The sequence below is a fragment of the Microtus ochrogaster genome, chromosome 6 (assembly GCF_000317375.1).
Source record: "Microtus ochrogaster isolate Prairie Vole_2 chromosome 6, MicOch1.0, whole genome shotgun sequence".
Classification (NCBI taxonomy): domain Eukaryota; kingdom Metazoa; phylum Chordata; class Mammalia; order Rodentia; family Cricetidae; genus Microtus; species Microtus ochrogaster.
This window is the reverse complement of record NC_022013.1, coordinates 60415013-60435279: the sequence shown is the minus strand read 5'-3', so window position 1 is coordinate 60435279 and position 20267 is coordinate 60415013. Positions and strand designations below refer to the sequence as shown.

The 20267-nt window shown below is 40.3% G+C and overlaps 2 protein-coding genes across 4 annotated transcripts in view; one reads left to right on the top strand and one right to left on the bottom strand.

Moving 5' to 3' along the window:
• Positions 1-12787, top strand: part of Ncoa4 (nuclear receptor coactivator 4) — a 22355-nt gene extending 9568 nt beyond the window's left edge. For all 3 annotated transcript variants that reach the window (XM_005348648.2, XM_005348649.3, XM_013346839.2), the window contains exons 2-10: positions 3918-4072; positions 5742-5882; positions 6044-6132; positions 6321-6429; positions 6842-6931; positions 7901-8047; positions 9344-10357; positions 10600-10728; positions 11414-12787. In XM_005348648.2, the coding sequence (XP_005348705.1) occupies positions 3932-4072; positions 5742-5882; positions 6044-6132; positions 6321-6429; positions 6842-6931; positions 7901-8047; positions 9344-10357; positions 10600-10728; positions 11414-11419 (1866 nt within the window). In that variant the 5' untranslated portion in view covers positions 3918-3931 and the 3' untranslated portion in view covers positions 11420-12787. The remainder of the gene's footprint in view (positions 1-3917; positions 4073-5741; positions 5883-6043; positions 6133-6320; positions 6430-6841; positions 6932-7900; positions 8048-9343; positions 10358-10599; positions 10729-11413) is intronic.
• An 823-nt stretch (positions 12788-13610) lies between these two features.
• The window catches only part of LOC101982459 (mitochondrial import inner membrane translocase subunit Tim23), a 20901-nt gene continuing 14244 nt past the window's right edge, over positions 13611-20267 (bottom strand). Inside the window, exon 7 of the mRNA XM_005348647.3 lies at positions 13611-14122. Coding sequence (XP_005348704.1) covers positions 14007-14122 — 116 coding nt within the window. The 3' untranslated portion in view covers positions 13611-14006. The remainder of the gene's footprint in view (positions 14123-20267) is intronic.

The window sequence follows — 20267 nt, the reverse complement described above, 5'->3', positions numbered from 1 at the left end:
GCAGAGACAGGCGGATTTCTGTGAGTTCGAGGCCAGCCTGGTCTACAAGAGCTAGTTCCAGGACAGGCTCCAAAGGTACAGAAAAACCCTGTCTCAAAAAAACCAAAAAAAAAAAAAGTCAGTCTTCATACACAGATACCCCCTCTCCCACTTAAGCCTGGTTCAGTCTTCCATGAGTAGTTGTTTGTAATGGTCTTTTCTTTCTATTTATTTATTTATTTTATTTTATTTTTTTGTTCTTCTAGATAGGGTTTCTCTGTGTAGCCCCAACTGTCTTAGAACTTGCTCTGTAGATCAGGCTGGCCTCAAATTCACAGCGATCCACCTGCCTCGGCCTCCCAAGTACTGGGATTAAAAATGTGCACTCTCACTGCCAGGCTGTAATGGCCTCATTCTTTACACCAGGAGGAGGCAGCCAGCAGCTGTGGCACATGCCTGTAATCCAAGTGTTTGGAGGCTGAGATCTTACGATTGTGAGTTTTAACAGGACGACTGTGTTTGAAAGACAGTACCCATTTTAAGTTGGAAAAAATATAACTGTGGTAAAACATGTCATTGGTGACAAGAAAACAATCAACTAGGAACCTTTTGTTTTGTTGTAGCCCAGGATGTCTTGGAATTCACTGTGTAGTAAATGGTGGTTTTGAACTCCTGTGGTCTTGCCTTAGCCCCTGAGCGCTGAGATCTCAATTATGAGCCACTGTGTGTTTTGTCTGTGTCCACTCCTGGGCACTTGAACATGCCTGTGATTAGATTGAAGAGATTCCCATTACGGATCAAGTAGTACAGCCTGCTATAGTTGTATTTGAGTGTTTCTGGCTTGTTCTAGAATTGTGGGGCTTTCACACTATAAAGCAATATTTTAATTAAAATTTTCATAGTGCCAAGCATTGGAGCATTCCACACAAGTGAAGACTGTTGGGAAAATAGCCACAGGTCATGCATGTGGAACACCCGATGGTGATGTGGCCTCGGCAGGGCTTTCCAGTACTCGTGAAGCCAGTTATAATATGAGATGGAAACATGAATTAATGCAGCTGCTGTTTCCAGGGTTAGGAAATTCCACAGGGGCTTCTGACAAATGCAATTGAGGAAGTCCTTCCTTCTGTAGGTCGTTGTGGGTAAACAGACTGAGGTACAGAGTCAGCAAGTGGGAAGTTGGAAATTTACTGAACTTTGAGTTTTCGGTAGGAACTCAGAAGTTCCTCGATCTGAATCCTTTGCTGAAGCGGGGTAAGAAAGCCTACTGGGCTTCATCTTCTTACAAGTTTCTTCTTTCTTTTTTAAAAAATTATGTTATGTGTCTGCATTTATATCTCTGTATGACTTATGTGGATAGTGTCTGAGGGCCCCTGAGGCTGTAGTTACAAACGTTTGCGAGCCACCATGTGGATGCTGGAAATTGAACCCGGTCCTCTGGAAGAGCAGCCAGAGTGTTTAACTGCAGAGCCATCTCTCCAGTCCCCCAGTTTATTTCTGAGTACTGGCCCTAACCGGCTTTCAGCCTAATGTGAAACCTAGTCTTGGGAATGCTATCAAGGCAAGTCCAGAACGTCCCTTTGCCTCGAATGGGCCATTGTGATCCCTCTGAGCAGGATGCTGCTGCTAAGCCAGAGTCATTGCCTTCGGACTGTTGGGCAGTCTGCTAAACCATTCCTCTCCCTGGGGCGATTCTGAAGTCTGATCCTACTAGACAGGTCTCCAAGTAGTGGAGAGTAGTAATCATGGCCTCCCAGAAAGTTACTTATCTAGGTCAAACAGCCTTCCTGTTTGGAGATGTTTTTTTGTGTTCTGTTTTTCCGTCCATGCTTTTGAGGCTTCCTTCCGTTTTCTTAATGTCTCCATAGCATGTTACTCAGAAATAATTTTTAGCCTAATAATCACGGGGCAAAGTAGTCTTGTGACAAATTCATCCAAATAATATCCACATTAAATTCTGTGTATTTCCAGTAGAGTACCAACTCAGAATTTGCTTTCAACAAGATCGCCATCTTTTTTTTTTTAATTCTCTTCTAATTGTCACCATGAAAGTGTAAACAAAACTATTTGCTTTATTAGGTATAAAGCTACATAGAAATAGTTTGGGATCTGTTTCTCTCACAGGTCTAGATTGTTTCTAATATCTGCCTTCTGTTTTCAGTCCCAGTAATTAGAGAACAGATATTCAAATAAAAAAAACCTACACAGAAGCCTGGTTGACCCCTTTTGGACTCCTGACTATTCACTGCCTTTTCTTACTGTGTAGCTGAGGATAGATAATCAGGTGGCCTTGAATTTCTATTCTTTTGGCCTCTACTTCAGGAGTTCTTGGGTTTCAGGTGCAACACTTTATGCTTTACATAGCGTCAATCAAATCAAGGTCTTCGTGCTAGGCACGCAGTCTGCCATCGGAGCTACAGCCCACTCCTGTGCTTGCTTTTTCTAAGTGTTTATAAACCGTATCGTAATTCTAAATCTATCCAAGTTAAACACCAGCTTTGAGCTGTGTCAAGTCTGCTTTGTCGTTCATCTCATTATATCATTTTCCCGCTTGTGCGTCTCTCCTAATCTCAGAGAACCCTTGGTACCAACCTACACTAAATTCTTTTTAAAAAATCTTTTATATCTAAATTACATGGAATTATTGTGTCAGATTTATACTCAGGAAAACTTTCTGGCTATTGATGTTTTGCTTCCAGGTATATCTGTGTGAGGGTGTTAGGTCTTCTGGAACTGGAGTTAGACAGTTGTGAGCCGCCATGTGGTTGCTGGGAATTGAACCCAGGGCCTCTGGAAGAACAGCAGTGCTTTTAACCATCAAACTCTCTCCAACTCCCTGTAATACAATTTTTAAAAAGATACTTTTGTGTGTCTGGCTTTCCTGTTTATGTGGGTGTCCAAAGAGCCGGAAGGTGTTAGGTCTCCTGGAGTTATAGTTACAGGTGGTTGTAAGCTACCTGAGGTGGGTGCTGGGAATTGAACGAGGACCAAGCACTCTTAACTACTGGACAATCTCTCCAGTTCCTATATCTTTATAAACTTTATTATAAAAAGAACTTGGAAATCTACAGAATTACACACTAAAGTTAACCAGACCCAAAGTCCCTGTTATCTTTAGTGAACAGTTTGAATAGCACTTCTGACGCGGTTGTGGATCATGTTGGATTGTATATGATTCACTATCATATTTTTATGCACTTAACTTTATCATTAGAACAAACATCCATGACAGAATTTGAACCTGAAGAACAATTAGCTTTATATCCTCTCTTATATCTCAAGTCCATTTTTTGTCATTTATTATATTTTTGTAGTTGCGGGGATAAAACCCAGGGAATCACACATGGTAGGAGAGTGATTTCTACTTTGAGCCACATCTGTAGTCTAGAATCCTATTAATGGTGGGTGTTTTTTGTTTTCTTGTCTTTTGAGACGGGGTCATGTATGTATGAGTCTCTCACCCACCCAGTGCTGGATTACAGCCTTTGTACCAGAGTGGTTTAACACTTTCAGCAGCATGTGGCCTTTAATTCAGCACTATTGCTGTATTTCCTCAGACATTATGTTCACATGTAAAGTGTCCTCCAAAGAAATCAGAATTTTCTTTCTTCACTTCTCTCCCCTCATCCTTTCTTGAGATAGGGTTTCTCTTTGTAGTTCTGGCTATCCTGGAACTCTCTAGACCAGGCTGGCCTCAAACTCACAGAGATCATGCTTGCCTGTCTCCTGAATGCCGGGATTAAAGGCGTATGCTAGAGTTTTTTGGCAGAAACAGGTTAAGTAGGGAAGGGAGGCAATATGTATGTATTGAGTATGTGTGGAAATCACCAAAGTTGTTAGTAGTGAGAGCTGGTTGGAGTAACCATTTGAGCCACAATCAAAATGTGGTTTGGGGGTTGTAATTATGGTGCTATTTGTATTTCCTTCTTTCTTTAAAGGAACAGTGAGCAGAATGAATACTTCCCTGGAACAGAGTGGCTGCCACAGTAATAGAGAAACCCTTCTGAGGTGCAGCGATGCACGGAGGGAGCTGGAGCTCGCTATTGGTGGAGTACTCCGGGCTGAACAGCAAATTAAAGATAACTTACGAGAGGTATGCTGTGTGCTTCCTCTTCCTTGCTCTGGATGCAGCACAAGGCTGGTTTAGAGCACTCAGCTTCTAAGGACTTAACTTCTCTGTGCCATCCAGAAAGTTTGCTTCTGTATCCTGTAGTTTCTGAACCCTAATTAAGTCTCTGTCTGGCATGTTGGGGCTTTTGATCCCACAGGGAAATAAGTCAGCTGCTGAAGGAATCTGAGAATCTACTTGGGGATTTGCTATTCAACATACGTTTTGATTGCTCCTTTGTGTGACTCTTGTACCTAGTCTTGCAGTCACGCAGAGGAACAGAGAGAGTGATCAGTAAGCAGTATTCTGCTTTTTTTTTTTTTTTTGAGACAGGGTCTATTTATGTAAACTTGGCTGTCTTGGAACTCACTGTGTAGATCAGACTGGCCAGGAACTCACAGAGATTTGCTGCCTCTCGAGTGCTGGGTGCCTGATATGGCTGTGCCTTTTTGATATAAAATGGCACTTTGTTATGTCCCCATTTAACTTGTTGGTAGCATGATTTAAGTTGTATAGTCTCTAAATGACTCTCATTCTGCAAGTCAGAGTGAAATATGTTAGTTCCAATAGCATTCTTCTGGTGAACACTTCAAGTAATATATGACACAAAAAACAACTTTTTCCAAAGGGGAACTTTTACGATATGCTGATATGCTTATGTGAATGCCCATGAATGATTTATAGCTATCCTGAATTTTTCCCTCAAAATGTTTTTGTATGGACAAAATGTGAATCATTGTATACTCTTAGGAACATTCGTTTATTCATTTTTTTTATTAAATTTTAAAATTTGTTTTACATACCAGTTTCCCCACCCTGTTCTATTCCCATCCCTCCCCCCCATGCCCTACCCCATTCGTATCTCAGAAAGGGGAAGGTCTCCCATGGAAGTCAACAAAGCATGACTTATCAAGTTGAGGCAGGACCATGATTCCCCCCCAAATCAAGGCTGAGTGAGGCATCCCACCATAGGGAATAGAGGAACATTAGTTTATAATTTACCTAAACTATCCACCCTAATGTTCTCCTTGCTTTTGGTGAGATGGTTCATGCCTGTATTAAACTTGCTTACTATAAATGGACTGCTTATTCCACACAGATAGGAAAAAGAACACAGACCAGCTAGAGAGTATCTGTTCTTTCCTTTCCTTGCTCTTCTCCCTTCTCCCCACTTCCTTCTCCTCCCCTCTCCTCTTCTTTTCTTTCGGTGGAGAGGGTGGTTTGAGACAGGGTTTCTTTGTAGCCTTGACTGAACTGCAACTAGCTCTGTAGACCAGGCTGGCTTGGAACTCTCAGAGATTCACCTGCCTCTGCCTTCTGAGTGCTGGGATTAAAAGTGTGCATCACTTAGAAAGTTTAAAGTTGTCAGGATAACTGAGGGGGATTAGTATCCCTGCTGTATCTTTTTCTTTTGATTGCTGATATGCATAATAAGCCTGATTCTCTGAGGAGGAGGAATGAAGATGGATTTTAGAAGTTAGGTATACCTTTTAGCCTTGGATTCTTTAACTAGGATTCATAGGACTTCATGGGATTGCTGTAATTGTAGGCAAATTTTTGAATGTGTGTTGAAAAGTTTAAGAGCATTGGTATTTTATGGGAATTGTCATTCCTTGGCTTATAACACTAGTTTCTGCTCCCATGCATTTCCTAGGTCAAAGCTCAGATCCACAGTTGCATAAGTCGCCATCTAGAGTGCCTCCGGAGCCGTGAGGTGTGGCTCAATGAGCAGGTAGATCTCATCTATCAGCTTAAAGAGGAGACACTACAGCAACAGGCTCAGCAGCTTTACTGGGTAAGGGGACTACGTGGCTAAACTGCATTAGGCATATGTTCTGGATTCCAGACAATGCTTTATCTGCTTTGTATTATTAATATTTCAGATAAAAGTTTAATCTGTTACTTATTAGCTTGGATACTTTTAATTGTAAATAGATGGTTTCATGTTTCTTGTAGCTAATGGGCCAGTTCAGTTGTCTTATTCATCAGCTGGAGTACACCCAGAGCAAAGATCTCGCCAATCAAGTCTCTCTGTGCCTGGAGAGGTAAAGGACCTCTCATTGTTTTGACTTTGTCCTACTCTTGTAGGCATAAAAACAAGTCAGATTTGCAAGCTGGATTTAACTTGACTTTCTGTTCTTGTGTAAAACCATCCTAGTTTTTTTGTATGCAATGTTACACTTGCTAATACTGGTATTCCTCAGAAAATATCTAAATTTTATCACTTCCGTAGACTGGGTAGTTTGACTCTTAAGCCTGAAGATTCAACTGTCCTGCTCTTTGAAGCAGACACATCTGCTCTGCGCCAGACCATCACCACATTTGGATCCCTTAAGACAATTGTAAGTGCTGTTAATTTCAGCTATTTCCTAGGGTACTTGAAGTCAGTAGCCTTCTGGATGATGAGAACTGTAGGTTGGCAGGTGGAGGTTGTTACTGATTCACTGAGAATACTTAAGGCTCATCCTCTGTCTTTAAAAATATTCTGATACTTTTAAAAATAAGTGTTATGGTTTGAATGGTTTAGTATCATTTGGGTCTTGTTTAAATCAGACTACTGTCAAGTTTAGATTTCTTATGATGACATAGATAACTCAAACTGATCATTAGCTTATATTATAGCCCATTGGAGTTACAGTGAATAGTACCTCAATGAAAATAGAATGCTTTGCTCAATTATTTTGAAATTTAGGGATTATACTACTATTATTTGGTAGAAAAGCGTAAATAATGTGATTCTCTTCTTCTTGATAGCAAATTCCTGAGCACCTGATGGCTCATGCCAGCTCTTCAAATACTGGGCCTTTCCTAGAGAAAAGAGGCTATATCCAGGTGCCAGAGCAGGTAAACTGCAGTTTTTTGTTTTTAGTAACTGGGTTATTTATGAATTCTTTTGTGTCTTGATAACCATTTTTATTTGCTGTTATTTGTAAACGGCATCCACTTGAATGCTTCTCTTGAAGCACCAGATGTCATGTTTAGTTGTTTTATAGATTTAATGAGAAAAATAATCAGCTCAATGGAAATCATTAACATTGTTACTGATATGGGTTCTTCCTTGGTAGTCTGTAATTCAGATAGATGAATTTGTAAATAAAAGCAAGTGAATAAAAGATTGAAGACATGAGAGTTAGAAGAACTCTAGCAGTCAGCTGTGTTGTTTTGAGACAGGCCCTAACCATATAGTAAGTCAGACTTAGAATAGTTATATAGCTCAAGCTAGCTTCACCTTGGAGCCTTCCTGCTGTGGCCTCCCAGAGTGCTGAGATTGTAGGTGTGCACCACCAGTCCTGGTCTTATTTTGTAATTGTGAAGATTGGGACTGGCAAGATGGCTCAGGGGATAAAGGCTTACCCTGCAGGTTACCTGAGTTCAATCTGTTGAACCTGCATAAGGTTGGAAGGAGAAGTTCAGCTCTACAGAGTGTCATTTGACCTCCATACACATGCCATAGTATGTGTGCCCTCTCACACAGTAAGTTTTAAAAATTATGTTTGTGTATGTATGCGTATGGGGCAGGATACACAGGCCATGGTGCCTATGTGGAGGTCAGAGGACCATGTAGATCAGGGGATTAAATTCGGTCAATTGCGCTTTGTGACAGGTGCCCTTACCCACTGATCTATCTCACTAGGCCAGTAAGAAAAAAAGCGAAAACAAAAACTTAAATTGATTCAGGGAAGGCATGTGATGTCAAGTAACCCAGTGTAAGGAGTGCTTGGGTCTCCTGTTTCTGGTAAATTTTCTCCTGTGTTTGGTGCTTCTTTATTAAGCAGCAAAGTTTTTCTTTTGCTTTTTTTTCATGGCTTGTAGAAGTCAGCGTCCAGCAGCACAGCTGCTTCTCTCAGTGAATGGCTTCTTGTGAGCAAACCTGCTGTTATTGGTCATCAGGCTCCTTATGTACCTAGTACCAACCCACAGGACTGGCTTACCCCAAAACAGACCTTGGAGAACAGTCAGGTGTGTGACTGCCTTTATTGTTTCTGAGGTAGATTGGGTTAACAGTAGTTTATGTCTTTGTTTTTTTTTTTTTTTTAGCATTTTCTAGGTCATGTTTTTAATTACAAGACTGAATCACTATAGGTAGAAAGTTTAGAAAAGAAAAATATCTTTCAAAATACACATCCATAATTCCTAGTGAAGTGACATTAAGACATTTTAAATTTTTTATTTATTTTTTATTTTATCTGTATTGATGTTTTGCATGTATGTCTGGGTGAAGGTGTTGAGTGCCCTGGAACTGGAGTTGTAGACAGTTGTGAGCTGCCATGTGGGTGCTGGGGACCGAACCTGGGTCCTCTGGAAGGGCAGTCAGTGCTCTTAACCACTGAGCCATCTCTCCAGCCCATCAAAACATTTTTTGTTTACAGCATTTTCTGTACATATATGTAAATAAAAATCATTCTGTAACTAGTATTTTGGTAAATACAGAATGCATTTGATTGATCACACAGAGTTCATTGGTTGGCTGGAACTTAAGATTCTGTCCCCTATACTTTAGAGCTAATTAGTTCCTTAGGAGTAAATTCCTATAAATTGGTTTCCTAAATTCTGCATGGTACCCTTTGGACTTTTGTTACATTGTGCTAATATGGCTTTCTAGGAAGTTATCAGTGGAGTATTCGCCACTGTCTTAGTTACTTCTTCTATGTGCTGTGAAGAAACACCAGGTCCAAGGCAACTTATAGAAGAAAACGTTTAAGTGGGTGCTTGCTTACAGTTTGAAAGGATGAGTCCATGACCCATCATGCGAGAAGTATGGTGGCAGGCAGGCAGGGTGCTGGAGCAGGGTGAGAGCTTACATCTTATCTATAAATTAGAAGTAAAGAAACAGACAGACACTGGACCTGGCATGGACTTTTGAAACCTCAAAGTTCACACCCAGTGAATACACCTCATCCAACAATCCCACACCCCTTTTTCCTAAATAGCCCATTACCTGGAAACCAAACATTCAAATCTATGAGCCTGTGAGGTCATTCTCATTCAAACTGCCACAACCACCCAGCCTCTCCAGTAGTCATCGTTTACAAGTTAGTTTCTTTCATTTTCACAGTATTAGTTTTGCTTTTACAGCAGTTGAATCTTTTTATGCTTGTTAGACTTTGAATGTGTCTGACCTATCATACTGGCATTATTTAAAAACTAGTTTCCTTTTCTAAAAAGATTATAGAATATGGAGTTTTCATGTAAATATGTATTTTACTAATTTTTTTCTGGCAAATTCAACATTAATTTTTGGTTACTTCTGTATAGACTTCTGCCAGAGCCTGTAGTTTCTTCAACAATGCCTGGGGCAATCTAAAGGGCTTAGAGAACTGGCTCCTCAACAGTCATCAAGACATTCCTGGAAAACCAAGTTCCTCAAAGTCTAACAGCCATTGCAGCACCAGCTCTTTCTCAACTGAAGCTGAAAAGGTCCAAGATATAGAGCTCTTTGATCAAGAAGAACTGGACCTGTCAGATTGGCTGGTGACTCCCCAAGAACCCTGTGAACTGGAGAAGCCTGAGAACGGCAGCTGTGAAACCAGTGAGAAGTTTAACCTCTTATTCCAGGTGTTCAAAGAGCCCTACAATGTGAATGATTGGCTTGTCAAGCCTGACTCCTGTACCAACTGTCAGGGTAACCAGCCCAGAGGTGTGGAGATTGAGAACCTGGGTAATTTGAAATGCCTGAATGACCACTTGGAGGCCAAAAAACCACTTACGGTCCCCAGCATAAACACCGAGGGTTGGCTTGTCCAGAACCATCAGGACCCATGTAGAGTAGAGGAAGTATGCAAAGCCAACGAACCCTGCACAAGCTTTGCAGAGTGTGTGTGTGATGACAACTGTGAGAAGGAAGCTGTGTATAAATGGCTTCTGAAGAACGAAGGAAAAGATAAGAATGGAATGCCTGTGGACCCCAAATCTGAGTCTGAGAAACGCAAAGAGTTCCTGAATCTGTGGGTCTGCACTTCCAGAAATGAGCTAATAGAACAAGCTAAGGCACCCAAGGCAATGGCTCCTGCTAGAATTGCTGATCCATTCCAAGTCATAAGGAACAGCTGCCTGTCAGAGTGGCTTATTCGGCCCACATGCAAAGGAAGAAACCCTAAGGAAGTGCCCAGTACTGAGGAGAGAGCTGGTAAAGAAATGCTTAAAGGCCCTATGACCACTTCCTGGCGTCCTTTTAATACTGCTGACTGGGTCTTACCAGGAAAGAAAGTGGGAAACCTCAGCCAGTTCTCCTCTGGGGAAGATAAGTGGCTACTTCGAAAGAAGGCCCAGGTGAGCAGACATCAGAATTTACCCCATTTGAATCTGCTTTAATTTATGCTAAATTTGACCAAGGTAGTAATTTTCCCAAGTCATAAACAGGATGGATGATTTTACAATCCAGTGTTTTTGTGAATTTCCCAGGTCCTTAGCCTCCATGCTGCAGTAAAGAAGAAAGTTCAGCCTGTTTTATAGCAATAGTTGGTACCTCTGTTCTTGATCTCCTAGTAATCATCTTTGTTATCTTCTTGCAGGAAGTATTTCTGAATTCACCCCTACAAGAAGAACATAACTTCCGTGGCCTCCCTGCAGTGTGTGATCTTTTTGCCTGTATGCAGCTTAAAGTTGATAAAGACAAATGGCTGTATAGAACTCCTCTACAGGTGGGTACCTGCACCACACTGTGATCATAGCTGCTCATGTTTCCCCTTCTTACCAACTTAGGCTTTCCCCAACCATTTTCCTGTTAATTTGTACATGAATACAAGTACTTTAAAATTTTATGGTACTGTGGGCTAGCAAAATAAAAGTGCCTGACAACCTGAGTTCAGTCCCTGGAACATATGTAAAACTAGATAGAACTGATTCCACAGAATTGCCCTTTGACCTCCTATATCCACACCATAGCACAAATGCCCTGTGTGCACCAAACACACACACATACAGAGTAATATATGAAAACTATTAAAATCTTATACACTTGAACTTACTTGATCATACTTAAATAACTTTTTTAGTCTGTTAACTGCCTGTAATTTTCTTGTCCCCTCATGGATTGTGATTTTTTTTTTTAAAGATTTTTATATGCATTCGTGCTTTGCCTCCATGTATGTCTGTGTGAGGATACCAGATTCCCTAAACTGGAGTTAGTTATGAGCTGCCACGTGGGTGCTGGGAATTGAACCTGTGTCCCCTGGAAGAGCAGTCTCAGTGCTCTTAACTGCTGAGCCGTCTATCCAGACTCAGATTGTGTTATTTTAAGAACTGAGTCCATTTCAAAGTGGAAAGAATTTTGCTGTCTGCAGTGAATGGAGATTTCTGTGGGCTTTTATTTCCCTCTTTTTACAGATGTGAAGCAATGGACTACTAGAACTGAGCAGCTTTCCTGCAGATCACCACATCCTCGAGCTGAGCGACTATGACCTGCCAAGCCGTTGTTTATTCCAGGCCTGACTAGTCAGCTTCATTCCTCTCCTGCTTAGTTTTGGACTAGTAAACAGAAATCATACAATTATGAGCTAGTGTGTGAAAGAGGCTTAATGCTAAGGTATTGCAGCTCCTTCTTGTGGAAGCACTACCAAACTGACTCCCTTACTAGAAACAGCATTTCGGAACGTTGGCCTTTAGCAGCTTCAACGGCAAACACTAGTTTTAAAAGTGAAATATTTCTATATCAAGTGTGTTTAATGTGTTCTAAAACTAGTAAACTTTCCTGACTTTTGATTGCCTTTTAGCTGTTTCTCTTGCTATGAACTTCTAGTGGTTTGAAATTTTTCTGTTCAGTTGATATATTATATAGAATATTTCACAGAATTAATCTTGCCAATACAGTATATTTCCCTCTACTAAATGTCTATTAGTTACATTGCAATTTTTGATATTAATCAGATATTTAGGCTACATGTCATTTCTAACATTTTTCATTCAAAAGAAATTAAGCTACTGCAATTGCTGCCTTTATTCCTTTCCAAGTATCTACTAAGCTCTTTATTGCTTCAAGACCACTTTTAGGGCAGTCAGAGCCCCTGAAGTTCTCCAAACCTTGCTTTAAAGAGCCCCAGGCCAACAAAAACAGAAAGGCAAGATGTGTTAGGAATTCAGTACTGACCACCTGTCACCCTGTGTAAATGGAAGCTGAGCTTGACACCTGGTGCTCTTAACTAGGGATAAAGTCAATGTCCGGTCACTTCAAGCACAGCATCCTGAACCTCCAAAAGTACAATGCAGTGACATCTTGATCAACAGGCTGTACTCAACACTTGTGCCTTGGAGTGTTTATTGAATCTTCATAGAACTGACGTCCTTGAGTTATGCTTACATTTTAGAAAGTTTCTCTGTAGGAGAGTAGCAGGATTTATGTTTTACAATTCTCCAGGATAACTTTAAGCCTTTGAACTGCCTATTGGAAGTACTTGTGGGAAAATTTTACGGTCTCATAGTGACATTACCATACAGCTCTGGATCACAGCTGAAAAGAGCCTATTTTTTTTATGTCCCCCCAGATACCACTGAGTATTATGAAGTTGGTGGGTAAAAACAATTTAAAGAGCCTTCCCAACATCTTAAGTTGCAGGGAACTTTGTAGTTTCTCTTTTGAGGTCTAACACACTGTATTTTACATTATTAAAATGTAATTTAAGTTAATCACTATTCTAATGATACATAAACCATTCTTTTGCATTGATAAATTTTATATCTCCATTAAAAGCATAATGGCCACATCACAGTTGTTTGTGTTATCTGTAAAGCTCAAAATGTTAATGTTTGGTAAGGATGCAATAAACAGCATCACTATACACAAGGAGCTTATGAGCCCTATCATTTTCAGCCTTTCCCTAAAAAACAACATATATATTTATTTAAAAGCACACTTGCATACAACAGTGCAATCTGGCCACTGGTTTAGTACTTCAAAAAGGTCCTAGTGTATTTTTCTCAACCATGTAGCCAGAGGTTGCTTAGTATTTATCACAGTATGTACCCTGCAGCATAGTTATGTGATTGTCACTTTTCCACTTTAGTTTTCCCAGGCTTCTTAGAAAACTTCCAGCCCTTAAATATTTATTCCCCAAGAGTGAAGGTCAGCTGTTGGGACAGTGTTCTTTCTAGCATATGATTATGCTAGAACTCTAATGATTAACTTAAAGTATCTTGAGGTTGTTTAATGTCAGCTAGGTTGGGAGAAAATCTCACTTTAGCTGTCAGTAGCCCTTCATTTCACCAGAAACACAAAGACACGTTGTTTTGGGCCAATTCTAGCAGGAAAAAAAGGCTGTCGCTTTAGACTCCAGCAGTGATCTGTGCATGTGTGTTCTCTTGCCAGATGTCGACAGTGGGGTCTTTCTCAGGTACTCTTTACCTTAGGTACCCGGAGCCAAATCTCACTTGAACCTAGCTAGTCAGCTTGTTCCAAGGATCCTGTCACTGCCTCCTGAGCACTGGGGTTGGCCATAGGCAGGCTGCCAGACCTGCTGGGGATCCAAACTCTTCACACTTGTGCAGCAAGTGATTTACCCAATAAGCCATCTCCTTTCACAATTATGACTTTGGTTCTATTTTCACCCTTTATTTGGAATACAGGGCAACATTCACTTTAGATTTTTTACTGATAAACATGGTGATAAAAGCACTGAAAATAAGTACAGCCTGGATTTGGAGAGTAAGTGGCTTTCTAATTTGGGGGCAGAAGAGAAACAGGTGTAAGACCATCTCCAAAGGAGAAGAGAACACATACTCAGTGAGCCACCAAAGGGTTTGGCTTCCACTCACTAAGGGCACGCAGTGCAGTCCAGGCTAACCATCCATGATCTTTGTCACAGCAAATCAGAGTCTCCAATTGTTCAAAGTAATTGTAGTACAAGAGAGAAAGCTACTCCAGACTGACTTATTAGTCTGTCTGGATGACTGGAAATGTCCCCCGGATCCTGAGGTGGCAAGGTCTTCAGAGTGATTGTTGGAGCAGGGACCCTTTCATGTGCTCCCAGTTGTGATACAGCGCATAGAGACTGGTGAGTGTCAGTCCTGCCAGGCCACCACGTGCTATTCCTCGAAGACCACCTGGGGAGAGGAGGAGGAAAACAACCTTATATATTTCATGTCCTAGCATCAAGGGTTAGAAAAATGTAATAAATAAAAGCGGGATAAAGTGCAGTAAAATATAAAGCTATCATGGCGAAACTCTTTTAAACACTCCACTCCAAGCAGGAGTAAAGTTTTAAGCCGTTACTAAATTCAGGATACAACTTCCCAAATCTTTTGTATTTTAGAATTGATGACTTGTTCATACTTTTCATGATTTGTACCCAGGATCCTCAAGACTGATGATGTGCTTTCCAATCCAACCCGTAACCATGGGAATTCCAACACATCAGTCATTCCATCTCCTCATTAGAGTTTACGTTGTCACAAGCACAGCCACTGGATCTAAGACTGTAAACAAGGTGAACAGCCTTTGTGGAAACTGTATCGTCAGCATTTGGACTCTGGACAGGTCCTTAAATATTTGAGGACTCAAGCAGTAGTGATAAAAATAAGCTTTGAGCCCACACACAAGGACAACCCCCCCTCTTGCACTGATGTGTCAATCTCATTAACCTAAGCACTGACCATAAAAGACTAGTTGAGAAAGAATTCAGGATTAGACTTTTTTGAGCTATTTGTACTTGTCAACAAAGTTTTCATGTCGGGGGAAAAAATCATCATAAGCATTTAGTCTGAAATGCAGAAATAAAGCTTCAGTTGTTTGAAAATATCCCTCAAATCTATTAAGAGAAAGTGACTCAGAAGTTTCTTAAAAATAGGAAATGACCCAATCATTCAGGATTATATAACTTTTATATAGTAAAGAGAAGAAACACCACCAGAATGGGGTTTCCCAAAGACACTTAAAGAGACCAAGGCATGGTGCAGCTCCACAATAACTAGATACCACAAATTTCAGGGAGCTTACAGGTGTCTGTGTGAGTCATGTCTTAAGAAGATAAGGTGAGGGGGCCCAGGGAGATGGCTCAGTGAGCTTTAAAAGCACCTGACTTGAATTTGGTTTTCAGAGCCTACATGGTGGGAAAAAACTGCTGCAAACTGTTCTTTGACCTCCACATGTGCCTTGGCACCAAAAAATGGAAATAGTAGAGGAGCTCAACAACAGTCAACTCTATAATTTCAGCGACAATTTGGTTCAGTTAGAACGGCAGAACTAACCCTCTTTCACTGAGCCTACCAGATGGCCTCAGCTGATAGAGGGCTACTCCCCTCCAGAGTCTCTGGTCTGAAGGCTATGATAGCTGACCTACTTAGACTGTCAGGCTTCCACTGAAATGCTTGAAATGTCCCCCTTAAAGCTGCTGTCAAATGTGTGGGAGGGATTAAAAAGCAAGACAAAGTTTCACAAAAATCAAAGTAAATGGGGAGGGAGGTGGAAAGATGGCTTATTAACCTGGGTTCAATTTCCAGCACCCACATGGTGGCTCATAGCCATCTTAGGCACCAGGCACACACACATGGTTCACATACACATGCAGGTACAATACCCATACACAAAAATAGTTAAAATTGTCAAGTAAAGGGAGACATTTCTAAGTTCCCATCTCTGCCATCTTGTATTTGGATTGTAACACTGAAGTTGAACGTACAACCGTTCTGCATGGTTTAGAATCTATAAAATTTGGAAAATAACATACTTATCTTGTCAACTTAATCCACTTAGCTTAATAAGGACCAATGTTGTGTTTTTGACTAATAAATTAAGAAAAAGCTGTAGAGCTGGACACTTTTATTAGAACAAAATCATATAATGGAAATACACACATAGAAAAATAAAGGTATCTACAAGAAAAAAGTTATTAGATCTAAATTTGGGTTTAATGAAGGCTCTCTAAGTAGGCAACCAAAATACAAACCTCAAAACCCCACTCAAAATCAAAATAAAGCAAAGGTGCTCTTCCCAATTAGTAGAGAAATGATAAAGGGCAGGTAATGGAAAGTAACTACACTACTTCATATAACCAAACATTTAATTCTGTACAAGTTGCCTCCCAACACCCCCCAAGGCCTTTTTGGTCCAAAAGGTTGTCTATTCACTTAGTGCTGGGGTGTAGCTGCATACATGGCCAGCCACTGGTCTGGAAAAAAACCGCTATAAATCATTTCTGACAATTGACTGTGCTCTAAGAACAGTTTCTGAGTGACCTCTGTGCAAGAGATTCCACATTATTTCTCAAATTTAAAACAACAATCTTCCCTGGGAATGTTCTTAGTTTATATATTAGGGACTACAAAACTTCAATGGGACCTATAAAGCTTTAAGATCTTTGGATACCAATGCACAATAAGTGTGCCTTAAAAATAACTGATTCCCCAGAAAACATTCATTTTCTAACAAAAAACAAAAGTTTAGTCCAAACTAATAACATTCATTCTTTAAAGATAGGGGGAAAAACCTAAGAGGACAGCAAACACAGGCAGCATGCATGAGTCACACACCCAACCCTAGCTTAAGAGCGGTCTTTTATCACACACACCAGACTAGGCTGGCCTCAAACTCAAGAGATCTGCCAGTCTATGGCTCCCAAATGCTGTGGTTCCGGTCATACACCACCACACATAGCTCCCCAAGTTCTAATTTTTAACACTTTAAATTTTGGGTTTTACCAAATGGCTGCTAAAAAAACAAAAACAAACAAACAAAAAAACAAAACAAAACAATAACAAACTAAGGGACCCCTATTTTAGACTTTTTTAAAACTGAGAAGCTATCTAGCTCAGACCAGGAAATTGGTCAGCAATACACTTGCTAACAACAAAGTAAACAATACCATTGTTCAATGAAGTAAAACAAACATGAAGATTTGTGTTTCTTTTACTTCCCATCTTCTGATCACTTCTTACCCAGTTCTTCTGAAGAGACAGGAAAACATGGGTCAGAACACAAGTGCCTTGTTTCTGGGATACAGAACTGGTTAACAGCAGAGCTAATTCATTAAAATGTCAATTTATAACAAAGAATTGTAACTCTCTCTTTAACAGGCAGATAGTAAAAAATTTTAGGCTCTGAAGGGCAAAGGCCATTTATTATATAGGTACTTTAACATCAATTTAAAATGTGATTTTTTTTTTCCTTTTTGGTTTTTTTCGAGACAGGGTTTCTCTGTGGCTTTGGAGCCTGTCCTGGAACTAGCTCTGTAGAGCAGGCTGCCCTCGAACTCACAGAGATCCGCCTGCCTCTGCCTCCCGAGTGCTGGGATTAAAGGCGTGCGCCACCATCGCCCGGCTAAAATGTGATTATTTTTAAAAAAGGTAAACGTCATGTGCATTGGTGTGCAACTCCCCTGAAACTGGAGTTGCAGACAATTTTAAGCAGCCATGTGGGTGCTGGGAATTGAACCTGGGTCCTATGAAAAAACAGCCAGAGCTCTTAATGGCTCACCGCTGAGCCAGCTCTCCAGCCCTGGAGAAACAGTTTTAGCTGATTCCTGCTTTAGAGGAACAAAATTAATTTATATGCATTTTTTTGGCTTTTGGAAGTTTCATTTAAAATACTCATTTTAAAAACTGGTAAAGAAGGCTGGGGGTATAGTTCAACTGACAAAGTGCTTGCCTAGCAGCAGCATCAATAAAGTCATGGGTTCCATATCCAATACCATATACAATTAGTACGGTGTACATGCCTATAATCTCAGCATTCTAGTAGTTGAAGAAAACCAACAGTTCAATGTCATCCATCCTTGGTTACATAGGAAGTATGGGGTTAGCCTGGTCTACAGGAGATCTTTTCACTTGCCTCCCACCAGAAATTGGTACAGTGACTAAGGGTGTTGCTCAGTGGAGAAATCAATGCTTACCATGTACAAGTACTAGGGACAATCTCCAGCATTGAAAAAGTAAATAAAATTGTGGGGCATGTATATAGTATACAGCTCAATGATAATAAACATTTGCATAGTTTTTAAAATAAGTTTATTTTAAATTGTGTATGTGCACATGCATACCCTCAGTATAGTATCCTAGCCCATGTAGGTACCCTCAGAGGCCAGAGGGTCACCCTGAAACTAGAATTACAGGCAATTGTAAAACACCCAAGACAGGTGCTAGGAATTGAACCCAGGCTCTCTGCCATAGTGGTCTTAACTGCTGAGCCGTTTCTCTTGCCCCATATTGTGTTACTTACAACAATATCCACATCTGGAATTTTTTCACCTTGCAAAACAAAGTAGTAAAAGAGTAACTCCTCATTTCCTGCCCCTTTACTGTTTTATTTCAATGATTTTGACTATTCTTCGTAGGTAACTTATTAAATAGAGCCACCCAATATTTGTCCTTTTGTAACTGTCTTACCTTAATTAGTACAATGTTCTTAATTCATCCACGCTATTGTCTATGTCAGCATTCCCTTGCTTTTCAAAGGCTTACTACAGTTCATTGTGTATCCATTCACCCATTAGTAGATACTTGGGTTACTTTACTTTTATCTTTTGAGAATTGTGAATGTTATAAACATAGGTATACGAAACAATACTCAAATACAAATAAGGGTCAGAAAGATACCTCAGCAGGTAGAGGTGTTTGCTTCTGAGCCTGACAACTAGAAATCAATTCTCAGGACTCAAATGGTAGAAAGAGAAAAAGCCAATTTCCCGAAGTCATTTTCTGACCTCCGAGTGCTTAGGTATATACACACAAAGAAAATAAATACATAAATCAAAGTCCCAAGAGTTAGATAAAAACTGTTTGGGTAAAGAGAAACCATCAAATTCTGCTAGGACACAGAAGAGGAATATTCACTGAGCAGTATGTTCTATAAGATATATCACAATCTTTAATTAAGCAATACATTTACTTATTGGATGCAGATGTGCATGTGCTATGGTTTGTGTGTCGGTCAAAGGGGAAACTTGTAGGAGCTAGTTTTCTCCTTCACTATGTATGTCCCAGAGATTCATTTAGGTCACTGGGTTTAGCAGCAAATGTCTTTGCCTACTGAGCCAGATTGTGGTCCTGCCCTATAATCTTTAAAATGGTTAACTATCACATCCAGATTCAATAGATGAATTCACTATTAATGCATTTCTGTTTGAACAGATTAAATAACAACATATGTTCTACATTTAGGTCTCTGAAATGTACCTTTGTTTATATGCTTTATTGTGCACGATACACTACTTTGAGTTCTAGTTTTTCATTTCAAATATCAAGTCGTACTTTACTCCACACACATAAAGCTTCAAAAGAATTATAGAATTCCATGTCTTCCCGAGATGTGTGTGAATAAGAGCAGCTTTCTATATTCAAAATAGATTATTTTACATACACAGATACACAAACAGAGCTCCCAGGGGGCTGGGAGCTACAACTCAGTTGGCAGTGTAGTTAGTTGCCTAGAATATGAAACCTTGAGTTCACTCCCTAGTACCCCATAAGTTGGGTACAGTAGCACATTTCTCTAATCCAAGCTTATAAACCCAGCATTACACCTCCCAAAGGCCTGGGATTTCCAGCGCTGGGATCGCATGTACAAACCACACTAGGCTTTAAATAAGTAAAAATAGGAGCTCACACAAAACTCAAGACCAGTGTTACTACTCATGACACATAGAGCTCAAAGTGAGTAGGAGGTACTTCCTAGTCCAAAGGGAGGGGGTGTGGAAGCTCCAAGTCACCCACATACGGTCTTCATCTTCTCAAACAAGGTAGAACACCATGCTATTTCCTGTTTACTGGTAACCTTAAACCTAAAAATGTACCAAATTTGCTTTAAGACAAATACTATGTCAAGTGACAAGAATTGCCAATTGTGAAACTGAGCAACTGCAATTGTGGAACAGTTGATAATATCTGCTGACCAAAAATCTCAACATCAGTTCACATTGAAGTCACTACAACAAGAGTTTAATTTCTGATTAAACTCAGGAGGACAGACCAACCACAGGAACAAACTTTGTGTGGCAGAAAACACACAGAACTTCAACTTCTTAGATTCAAGGATTCGACACTCAGTGTAAAAACACTTATAGTGTAAATTATTATGGAGCTCTTAGAGCAGAAGGAAAAACTCAAGCTAAGCATGGTGACACGGGCCTGAAAACCTAGCACCTGGGAAGCAGAGGCTAGAGGATCAGGAGGTCAAGTCTATCTTTGGATACAGAGTGGGCTGGGGACCAGCCTTGGCTACAAGAGATACAGTTTCAAAAAGATTGGCAGGGGGTGG